General features: G+C 39.6%; 1 protein-coding gene across 2 annotated transcripts in view; it reads right to left on the bottom strand.

Annotated features, from left to right (window-relative positions):
• Positions 1 to 12,500, bottom strand: part of TRIM2 (tripartite motif containing 2) — a 262,945-nt gene that overhangs the window by 127,601 nt on the left and 122,844 nt on the right. For both annotated transcript variants that reach the window (XM_053703751.1, XM_053703750.1), the window contains exons 2-3: positions 5,991 to 6,169; positions 4,384 to 4,621 (exon numbers count right to left, since the gene is read on the bottom strand). In XM_053703751.1, the coding sequence (XP_053559726.1) occupies positions 4,384 to 4,621; positions 5,991 to 6,124 (372 nt within the window). In that variant the 5' untranslated portion in view covers positions 6,125 to 6,169. The remainder of the gene's footprint in view (positions 1 to 4,383; positions 4,622 to 5,990; positions 6,170 to 12,500) is intronic.

Below are 12,500 nucleotides of genomic sequence, written 5' to 3'. Positions count from 1 at the left end.
TAAGTAGAAGGCCGCTAAATGCTGCTGCGCACCACACGTAAATTATGCCCAGCAGTTAAGGGGTTAAATTAGGTAGCTTGTAGGGAGCTTGCAGGGTTAATTTTAGCTTTAGGGTAGAGATCAGCCTCCCACCTGACACATCCCACCCCCTGATCCCTCCCAAACAGTTCTCTTCCCTCCCCCACCCCACAATTGTCCCCGCCATCTTAAGTACTGGCAGAAAGTCTGCCAGTACTAAATAAAAGGAGTTTTTATTTTTTTTAATAAAAAAAAATAAAATGTTTTAGCTGTGATGGACTCCTGCCTTAGCCCCAACCTCCATGATCCCCCCCCCAGCAATCTAACCCTCTCCCCTACCTAATTGCCGCCATCTTGGGTACTGGCAGCTGTCTGCCAGTACCCAATTTGCCCCCAAAAAAAGTGTTTTTAATTATTTTTTATTACTAATTTATTTTTTTCTGTAGTGTAGCAGCCCCCCACAATACCCCAACCCCCTCCCCCTCCCAGATCCTCATATATATATATATTTCCCCCCCTCTTCCCACTCATTGGTGTCAGTGTGGGTAGGTGATCGCGGGCGTGCGCGCGCACGCGCATGCGCGCCCCCGCACGCTCCCGGCACCCGGCGTGCACATTGCACTAACAGGAGCCGGATGCCGGGTAGCGATGGGCCGCCCACCCGCCTCCCAGTTGCGCTCCCACCCACCAACGAACCGGCCGCATCGCTACCGGTGCAGAGAGGGCCACAGAGTGGCTCTCTCTGCATCGGATGCTTTCTAAGGGTATTGCAGGATGCCTCAATATCGAGGCATCACTGCAATACCCTGAGAGCTGCTGGAAGCGATTGCGATCGCTTCCAGCACTCTCTTAGACAAGTGACGTACCAGGTACGTCCATTGTCACTAACTGCAAGTTTTTGCAGGACGTACCTGGTACGTCACTTGTCATTAAGGGGTTAAACAAAAATTTTTTTTACCTGACTTAAATGCCAGGGTGGGCCGTGGACTGGATACACCGCAAGAGAAAGTAATTTATCAGGTAAGCATAAATTCTGTTTTCTCTTGCAAGGTGTATCCAGTCCACGGATTCATCCTTTACTTGTGGGATACCAATACCAAAGCTTTAGGACACGGATGAAGGGAGGGAACAAGACAGGTACCTTAAACGGAAGGCACCACTGCTTGCCAAACCTTTCTCCCAAAAATAGCCTCCGAAGAAGCAAAAGTATCGAATTTGTAAAATTTGGCAAAAGTATGCAGTGAAGACCAAGTCGCTGCCTTACAAATCTGTTCAACAGAAGCCTCATTTTTGAAAGCCCATGTGGAAGCCACTGCTCTGGTAGAATGAGCAGATGTTTGTCTGAAATCCTTAGTTTCTTGTAAATAGAACTTTAAAGCACGAACTACATCAAGATTGTGTAATAGACGTCCCTTCTTCTAAGATGGATTAGGACACAGAGAAGGAACAACTATTTCCTGGTTAATATTCTTGTTAGAAACAACTTTAGGAAGAAAACCAGGCTTGGTACGCAAAACTACCTTATCTGCGTGGAACACCAGGTAAGGTGAATCACACTGTAAGGCAGATAATTCCGAAACTCTTCGAGCAGAAGAGATAGCTATCAAAAACAAACTTACCAAAATAACAACTTAATGTCTATGGAATGTAAAGGTTCAAACGGGACCCCTTGAAGAACTGAAAGAACTAGATTCAAACTCCATGGCGGAGCCACAGGTTTATAGACAGGCTTGATTCTGACTAAAGCCTGAGCAAACGCTTGAACGTCTGGTACCTCTGCCAGACGCTTGTGTAACAGGATAGACAAAGCAGATATTTGTCCTTTTAAGGAACTAGCTGACAATCCTTTCTCCAGTCCATCTTGGAGAAAGGACAATATCCTGGGAATCCTAATCTTACTACATGAGTAACCCTTGGATTCACACCAACAAAGATATTTCTGCCATATCTTATGGTAGATTTTCCTGGTGACAGGCTTTCTAGCCTGAATCAGAGTATCTATAACTGACTGAGAGAACCCACGCTTTGATAGAATTAAGCATTCAATCTCCAAGCAGTCAGACGTAGAGAAACTAAATTTGGATGCTTGAACGGACCCTGTATTAGAAGATCCTGCCTCATTGGCAGTGACCATGGTGGGACAGATGACATGTCCACTAGGTCTGCATACCAAGTCCTGCGTGGCCACGCAGGCGCTATCAGAATCACCAAAGCATTCTCCTGCTTGATTCTGGCAACCAGACGCGGGAGGAGAGGAAACGGTGGAAAAACATAAGCCATATTGAAGGACCAAGGCGCTGCTAGAGCATCTATCAATACCGCCTTGGGATCCCGGGACCTGGACCCGTAGAGAGGAAGTTTGGTGTTCTGATGGGACGCCATCAGATCCAACTCTGGGATGCCCCATAGCTGAGTCAGCTAGGCAAATACCTCCAGGTGGAGTTCCCACTCCCCCGGGTGAAAAGTCTGACGACTTAGAAAATCCGCCTCCCAGTTGTCTACTCCTGGGATGTGAATTGCTGAGAGATGGCAGGAGTGATCCTCCGCCCACCTGATTATTTTGCGCCGCTAGTTGAGGCCATGCCTGAAGAGCGTTGAATATCGCCCTCAGTTCCAGAATGTTTATCGGGAGAAGAGTTTCTTCCCGAGACCATAAGCCCTGAGCTTTCAGGGAGTCCAAGACCGCACCCCAGCCTAACAGACTGGCGTCAGTCGTTACGATGATCCACTCTGGCCTGCGGAAACATATTCCTTGAGACAGGTGATCCTGAGACAACCACCAGAGAAGAGAATCTCTGGTCTCCTGGTCCAACTGAATTTGAGGAGACAAATCTGCATAATCCCCATTCCACTGTTTGAGCATGCATAGTTGCAGTGGTCTGAGGTGTATCCGAGCAATAGGGACTATGTCCATTGCCGCAACCATTAGTCTAACACCACATTCACTTTACACTCCCGAGAGACCCTAGTGCTTAGAGCCAGCAAAGAGAATGACTGGGGGGTGGAGCTAGAGGGGGAGCTATATGGACAGCTTTGCTGTGTGCTCTCTTTGCTACTTCCTGTAGGGAATGAGAATATCCCACAAGTAAAGGATGAATCCGTGGACTGGATACACCTTGCAAGAGAAACAGATTACATTTACATATTGCTCCAACCAAAAAAAAATAATAATAATAATTTGGTAGGTTGAAGAAAGGGGAGTTTTTCTCAGCAACAATAAGACTAAATAAAACTCTGAGTCAATTTACCTGAATATATAACCTAATGTATGTAATTTCATGACTGATTAGTTATCAAATAACACACCTTTCTCCACCCCACTGAACACATTGTTCTCTTCAGATATGTGACCTAATCATATTTTAGGTTGCATGAATGACTCAGTGAGAGCTTTATGGCATGATGGAGGTGGTTCTATGCACCCCTATTCAGTCCTATTAGCCCCCAAACCTCAAAGGTGGCAGCTTCCCTGAATTTGCAATTTAGTACCTTTTTAAAATGTTTTCAAGCAATAGTAATATATAAAGGCAAGTTATGTTTCCAGAAGACTTCCTTTCTTTATTGTGCTATCTATCACATATCAGGGCTTGGTGAAACATGGCTTCTACACATGATCACTTAAACATTTTACCACCTGGAAGCCTAAACAAGTTTTGCTCTCACCATTTACACATCTGGTGTACATTAACCGTGGTTTTACGCATTTATTGTGTTTCCCTCTAATTCTACTTGAAAAGTTCTCTTTATATTGTGGAAAAGTAAGACTGGCGGAAGATAAAGCTTTCCATCATCAATTAATGTACAGAGGTTTTGAGGAGATTATATATATATATATATATATTTCAAATGACAAATACACTCCAGCAGGAATAATAGATCATTGGGAACGGATTACAGGGGAGAAAAATTAACAGTGCACTGTCCTTTTAAGTATACATATTCCAGACAAGAAAGTGTTGAAAAAAAAAAAAAAAAATTGCACTATACGTGCATTACTAAAAATGCTTTTAGTAAATGTTATAACTGTTTTCTCTAAAAGTTTTTACTGTGCAAGTACATGTGAAGCATATCTAGATATGCACCAATATTAAAACCTTAATCTGCTCTGATAGCCGGTGGCACTCTGTATTGTGTTGATGATTTTTTAAATTTACATGATACTAGTGCACGGACCATATATAGCTCTTGCTAAACAGTTTCTAATTACTATAAGCAACAAGTGTATTTAAACATATCTATTCAAAGCTGTAATGCGCATCAGTGCAGTGCATTTGAATTTTCTCTGGAATGTCCCTTTAACTATCCGTGTTGGCATAAGTTAATATTTTAAATCAAATGTGATTTTTTATTTTTTTTATTTCTTACATTTCCATCATGGTTTGGACAAGATAAAGGTTTTCCTGCAGCAACAGCATTTACTGTCTCAAGGATGGAGGACTCTTCAATGGCATTGTCTGGACTCCTCTGCAGCACATCCATCAGGTTGGTAATGAAGAAGTTATTTTGCAGAGCAGAGACACCCTTCTCGGGCAGGATCGAGGTCTGGCGGCACACAGGACAAGATAGCGTCAAGCTGTGAGCTGGAATATAATTCTGCAAACACCTGCGAAAATAAAACAGAATTATGAACCGTACTTGAGTTTGTAAGGTTTAAAATCTCTATCTACAAACATTTAAATTGTAAATAAAAAGGTAGATTTTGAACAATTTGCTTATTCTAATACCTATTAATCAATTTTAACAGCAGAACTCACTGAACGGCATTATGTATAATTGGCACTAGTAATAATCATATAAAATTCACCTGGAGAGGTACCACTAATAAGAGACGTGACGTGCATTACTTCAGTTGTACGATCATGTCCCACTCTTGATATGTGTTCATGAATCTGAGTGCCCATATGGGTTTATGTGTATGATTATTTGACCGCTATTTAAGGAAGTTCATAAATAATAGTGTTATTTATTTATAGATTTTGTTCCCAGTTATATTGAAAGCGTTATAGATGCAACAAAGAAGGATGAGGCTTTTCTAATTTATTACTGACAGAGAGGACGTCAGAAGATATTTGGCTGCTCTGAGCTCTAAATCATGAGAGAAAAATAATCCTGGGGCAGACAAACCAGTCAATTAAAATAAATAACTAAAATCATAATAATAATAATAATAATAATAAGGGGATAGTCAACTCAAAGATTTTTATTGTTTAAAAAGATAGATAATCCCTTTATTTTTGCACAGCCAACACAGTTATATTTATATACTTTTTACCTCTGATTACCTTGTATCTAAGCATCTTCTGACAGCCCCCGATCACATGACTTTTTATTTATTATCTATTGACTTGCATTTTATCCAATAAGTGCAGTGTTTGGCACAACACACAGGCGTGAGCACAATGTTATCTATATGGCTCACATGAACTAGCACTCCCCTGTTGTTAAAAGCTAATACAAAAAATCATGTGATTAAAATGCTGTCTTTAGTGGCTTAGAAACAGGCAGACATTTAGAGGTTTAAAGGTTTTAAAGTATATTAATATAACAATGTTTGTTGTGCAAAGCTGGGGAATGGGTAGCAAAGGCGTTATCTATCTTTTTAAACAATAACAATTTTGGCGTTGACTGTCCCTAAAAAAATATATATATATACTCTTGCAAATGTATAACACTGTAAAAAGTATTCTTGCAAAACTGTTGCCATTTAGTGTTTTAGACAAAAGCACACTCCTAAACCTAACTACCTGCTTTTTAACAGAAGATAACAAGAGAAAGAAGTCAATTTGATAATAGAAGTAAATTGGATTTATTTATTTATTTTACGTTATCTGAATTATGAAAGAAAAACAAAGTTTTATTTTCCTTTAAAGATCTAGTAATTTAGACATATGGAACTGAACCATTAAAGTATACAAGTATTCTGTAAATAGTATATCACATTAGCCCCTTGTTACATAGAAGGCCAAGCTTACCTTTCACAAAACGTGTGCAGACAGGGAAGTACTTTGGGATTCTTGTATCTGTCGAGACATATGCTGCAGATCAGAAACTGCTTATCGATCTGACGCACCACAGGACTAGGGATGTTGGAGCCTTCACTGGCCATCCTAGACCACTGACATGTGGGTTAAATGCCCTGCCACCTTGCACACTGAGAAGGAAAAGAAACAAAACCATTATAAAAGGGAAAGAAAAATACATAAAAGGGGTTCATAAAAAGGGAAGAAAAATACATTAAAAAAAAAAAAAAAAAAAAAAGATTAAATTTCCCTTGATGGTTAAAATAAAAATGCAGTTTGGATAGAACATGTTCAAAATTGACTAATCTTCCATATTGTTAAACTGCAATTATGATGGACAAATGTTACTTTTGTGTAAAATTATTCTGATCCCTTTTTTTAGTTGGCAGCATGGTGATTTTAAGCAAAAGAAAACAAAAATCACACAAAATCCACAAAGCAAAGAGAAATGTTATATTATTTTTTTTTTTAGAATAAACAGCGCTTTTGTTTAATACTATAGTAGGTTTATAGGAACTGAATAAGCATAATACAAATTGTAAAATAACAATTTATGCTTACCAGATAAATTCCTTTCCTTCATGGCAGGGAGAGTCCACGACTTCACTCCTTACTGTTGGGAAATACAACACCTGGCCACCAGGAGGAGGCAAAGACACCCCAGCCAAGGCTTAAATATCCCTCCCACTTAATACTATAGTAGGTTTATAGGAACTGAATAAGCATAATACAAATTGAAAAATAACAATTTATGCTTACCAGATACATCCCTTTCCTTCATGGCAGGGAGAGTCCACAACCTCACTCCTTACTGTTGGGAAATACAACACCTGGCCACCAGGAGGAGGCAAAGACACCCCAGCCAAGGCTTAAATATCCCTCCCACTTTCCCCTATCCCCCAGTCATTCTGCCAAGGTCACAAGGAAAAGTAGGAGAAACATCAGGGTATAAAGATGCCAGAAGAAAAAATATAAAAATTAATTACATGCAGGGTCGTGGACTCTCCCTGCCAGGAAGGAAAGGAATTTATCTGGTAAGCATAAATTATGTTTTCCTTCCATAAGACAGGGACTTCATTCCTTACTGTTGGGAAAACTATACCCAAGCTCCAGAGAACACTGAATGAATAACTGGAGGGAAAAAAAAAAAAGAGGCAGATCCTATTCTGAGGGCACCACAGCCTGCAAAACTTTTCTTCCGAAAGCTGCTTTAGCCGAAGCAAACACATCAAACTTATAAAATTTCAAAAAAGTGTGTAAGGAGGACCAGGTAGCCGCCTTACAAATCTGATCCATAGAGGCTTTGTTCTTAAAAGCCCAGGAGGAAGCCACTGCTCTAGTGGAATGAGCCGTTATCCTCTCAGGAGGCTGTCGCCCCGCTGTCTCATAAGCTAAGCGGATGACACTCCTCAACCAGAAGGATAGGGAAGTCGTAGTAACCTTCTGACCCTTATGCTTCCCCCGTATAGATGACAAAGAAGAAGAAGATTGTCGGAATTCCTTAGTAGCCTGAAGATAGAACTTCAAGGCACAAACCACATCCAGATTGTGAAGCAACCGTTCCTTCGCTGTAGGAGGATTAGGACACAAGGAAGGAACAACACATTGATTAATGTTACAATCTGACACCATCTTAGGGAGGAACCCTAATTTAATACGTAAAACCGTCTAATCAGCATGGAAAACAAGATAAGGGAAGTCACATTGTAAAGCAGAAATCTCAGAAAATAAATAATAGCTAGCAAAAAAATAACCTTCCAGGATAACAATTTAATGTCAACAGTATGCATAGGCTCAAACGGAGCCTGCTGCAAAACACTAAGAACAAGATTTATGCTCCAAGGCGGAGACCCAGATCTAAACACAGGTCTGATCCTAGTCAGAGCCTTAAAGGACTGCACATCCAGAAGCTCAGTCAATCTCTTGTGCAGTAACATCGACAGGGCCAATATCTGTCCCTTCAGGGAACTACTTCAATAACAAAATAGACTCCATCAGAAATTAAATCGGCTCTCAATATGCTACCGGTCTCAAACCCCCTCAAAATCTCACTATCATCCAAAACCCACAAAGCCATAAATTTATCCCTTTGGCCCCTGTTACAGAGGATGAGGTTTTTGCCTTTATACTATCCTCTCACCTTACTACCTGTCCCCTTGACCCCATCCCCTCACAGCTACTCCCCGCCCTCTCTTCTACCATTACCCCTATACTCAGACACATCTTCAACCTCTCCCTCAGCACTGGTATATTTCCCTCATCTCTTAAACACACACTGGTCACACCTATCCTCAAAAAACCTTCTCTCGACCCAACCTCCCCATCAAACTACCGCCCTATTTCCCTACTCCCTCTTGCCTCAAAGCTTCTCAAAAAGCTAGTATATGTACGTCTATCCCATGTCCTTACACTAAACTTCCTCCTTGATCCACTGCAATCTGGATTTCGCCCCCACCATTCCACTGAGACAGCAATTATTAAGGTTACAAACAACCTACTTACAGAAAAATCCAATGGCCACTTCTCTCTGCTTATCCTCCTTGATCTGTCAGCAGCCTTTAATACTGTCGACCACCCTCTTTTGCTCCAAACCCTCTAATCCTTCGGCATTTGCTACACAGCTCTCTCATGGTTCTCTTCCCATCTGTCTAACCGTACATTTAGTGTAGCCTTCTTTGGGGCATCCTCTGCCCTGTTACTACTTCCTGTTGGGATAACGCAAGGCTCTGTCCTTGGGTCCCCTTCTCTTCTAAATCTACACATCATCTTGAGGTTCCTTAATAAAGTCCCATGAATTTTAATACCATTTGTATGCCGATGACACCCAAATCTACCTCTCTGCACCAGACCTATTTTCTTCCTTGTAATCCCATGTCACTGACTGTCTTTCACATATCTCATCTTGGATGTCCTCTCACTACCATAAAGGGACAAATAGAGCATGCAATTTTAAGCAACTTTCTAATTTACTACTATTAGCAAATGTTCTTCATTCTCTTGGTATCTTTATATGAAAAGCAAGAATGTAAGTTTAGATGCCGGCCCATTTTTGGTTTACAACCTGGGTTGTTCTTGCTGATTGGTGGATACATTCATCCACCAATAAACAAGTGCTGTCCAGGGTTCTGGACTTTTTTTCAAATAAAGATAGCAAGAGAACAAAAAAATGATAATAGGAGTAAATTAGAAAGTTGCTTAAAATTGCATGCTCTATCTGAATCACAAAAGAAAAAATTTGGGTTCAGTGTCCCTTTAATATGTCCTTCAATAAAGTTTATTCACTGAATCCTTATTGGGAAAAGACCCACCAGGATGTTTTATTTGTAATCCAAAATTGGTAAATAGCATATATTGTTATATGTATATTTCATGCGAGTCTGACCACAACAAAATTAATGAATTTCCACAAAGCCGTTCCTCATATATAACAACCAAGCACTCCCTCTGAATAACAAAAGCAGATAAGCAGGCAATGCCTTATAGGTATATATTCACAAAATTTCAAAGATAGATGGCGCTGGTCTTGGTATTGTGCTATGGATATGTAGCTATCTTCTAATGTTCTGGTGGCAAAAGGAAACAGACTTGTTGTGTATATAAACACCAATTAATAAGGGTGCAATATACTTACTCCATAAGATATAGGATGTCTGCTCATCTATAGATGACCTCACAGTTAGCTTGAAACCAAGGATGGACTCCAATAATATCAATCCAGATTGCTAAAAGCAAGGAAGAGCTCCAATCAGGTGTATTTAAGATTACTTAAAATTACAAATAGCAACTTACTCCATCAAATCTGGAATTCCGGCGATGTCACAGCAAAGAAGCAATTCATTACTCCAAAGGTGGTAAAAAGTATTTTAATAGCTCAACACGTTTCAACGTATGCAAACGTCTTTTTCAAGAACAAATTTAAAACAAGTAAAAACAGTTGAATACAAATTTGCATACGTTGAAACACGTTGAGCTATTAAAATAAAATTTTACCACCTTTGGAGTAATGAATTGCTTCTTTGCTGTGACATCGCCGGAATTCCAGATTAAGTTGCTATTTGTAATTTTAAGTAATCTTACATACACCTGATTGGAGCTCTTCCTTGCTTTTAGCAATCTGGATTGATATTATCGGAGTCCATCCTTGGTTTCAAGCTAACTGTGAGGTCATCTATAGAGGAGCACACATCATACATCTTATGGAGTGAGTATATTGCACCCTTATTAATTGGTGTTTATATACACAACAAGTCTGTTCCCTTTTGCCACTAGAAAATTAGAAGATAGCTACATATCCATAGCACAATACCAAGACCAGAGCCATCTATCTTTGAAATGTATTTATTACAGTCCCTGGGGAGAGACTGAAAGAAGGCAGCCGTTTTAAACTAAGGAGAGTATCAGTTCTTAGTTAATTTCTGTATCAGATTATTGTTTTTTTACCATCTTTCAATTTCTGTATACCTTGTATTTGTTCCCACAAGGTATATATTCACACATTCACAGAAGGTCCTTGTTAGTGCAGTTAAGAGAGACAGTTAGATGGCAAATAATGGAAACACTTATATCAAGGCATGTGTTTGTAATCCGCAGTGGGAAATAACTTGAATCCATATACAAGAATTAATAGAGCAGGTGCAGCTTTAATCGCAGCATTCTGACACAGATTTCCAAAATATTTTCTCCCATTCACAAGTAGACCATCACTCCTTTTGACTCCCAGCATAAACATGCAGATTGAATTATATGGATCAGTATACATACATTCACAGAGGGTCCTTGTTAGTGTGGTTAATGGGAACCACTTGGGATGATTACCTGTCTGATGTTTATTCAAAGATAAGCTGTATTAACCTGCATGTTCCGGATGTGTCCATTTACGCTTCAAACGCAATCTTCCTTAATCCTTTCACTGCAAGTCATGCCAGGTTGTTCATCAGGTGTTTAATTTAGAAGGCCCTTTAGTGCCAAGCACGCCTTCCATGTTTTTAGCCCAAATCTTGGTGCAAGCTGAAAAGTTCAGCGGTGTTCAGCTGACAACACCGCTGATTTAAAGCTACGCTGGTTTCACCCATGCAACAGTCGGGCTTCATCCGAATTTAAACTATTTGCTCCGCCTTGCCACATTATAAATTTAATACGATTTTACAGCATAAAAAGGTACAAAATATATGTATATTATTGGTATTCTCTAAACAAACCTTCTACTGAGGAGCAACCCTTCTCCCCCTTTGAGACAGAGGAAGAAGAACAACACTTAGTGACAAATTTAGTGAATCTATCAAAAAAGGAGTTGACAGCCTCACAAACTGAAGTACTTAAAAAGGGGCTTACATTTTCACCTGTTAATAAAATTGATACATTTCAAGTAGTAAAAGATTTACATCTTTTTGCTAGGAAAATAGTCCTGAAAAAAGTATTTGAAAACAAATCTGAAACAACTATTCTGAATATTCATGAGAGACAAAGTCTTAAAGCACTAGAGGAATTGGCAGGTGAAAGCAATGATCAAGAATCCATTACAATAGAGAACTTAGAAAGCAAGATAGGATTCAGTAATTTTAAAAGCAAATCAAAATATAAGCCAGCCCTCTCAGGTACAGCTTTAATACATAATTTTGTAAAATTGTTTGAAAGGGATATCGATTTACTGGATACTGATACCCACATTTTAGACAATCTCAGTAAAAATCAGAGAAAAGCTTTGAAAGAACTTAAAAATGACACAGAGATCACCATAAAGCCATCTGACAAAGGGGGAAACGTAGTTGTTCTAAATACTAGTGACTAAATTGGTGAATGTCATTGTTTATTAAAAGATGTCAAACAATATAGAACTTTACGTTTCAACCCATCAATAAAATATAATGAGGATCTGTTATCTATACTAATAAGAGCTAAAGAGGAAGGACTGTTAAATCAGAAAGAGTTTGACTTTTTATTTCTCAAACATCCAATAACGCCTACATTCTACAGCCTGCCTAAACTAAATAAAAAGAAATTCCACCCTCCAGGACGTTCCATAGTTTCAGGGATGGGATCCTTAACAGAACGAATTTCTCAATATGTAGACTTTTGTCTTAGACCAAGTCTACTTAGTCTCCAGGGGTCAAGTCCTACAAAAAAAAGGTGTGGAAACTCACCAAGACTTCCACCCCCCTCACAATTAATATTGTTTTGTATATTACACACACACACTGTATTTATATCTATATAATCTATACCCTTTGGTTAATGAAAGCAAATTAAATCCAACAAAGGGTTGAATGGTTGCCTTTGGGCCTGAGAATCCTCTTCTGTCACAGAGTCTCACCCTACTCAAGGTGCAATAGTCCTATTTCTGCTGAGGGGAGCTAAATAACCCCAGGGCAAGCCACACAGAAATGTAAGCACCAGGTGTTACATACAATGTGTCGTGATCACACAGCAGGAACACTGACAGACTCGCATTTAGTGTATTGTAGG

This window comes from Bombina bombina, chromosome 2 (assembly GCF_027579735.1).
Source record: "Bombina bombina isolate aBomBom1 chromosome 2, aBomBom1.pri, whole genome shotgun sequence".
In the NCBI taxonomy this organism is placed as follows: Eukaryota; Metazoa; Chordata; class Amphibia; order Anura; family Bombinatoridae; genus Bombina; species Bombina bombina.
Note: the sequence above shows the minus strand (reverse complement) of the source record. Positions and strands in the feature narration are given on the sequence as shown.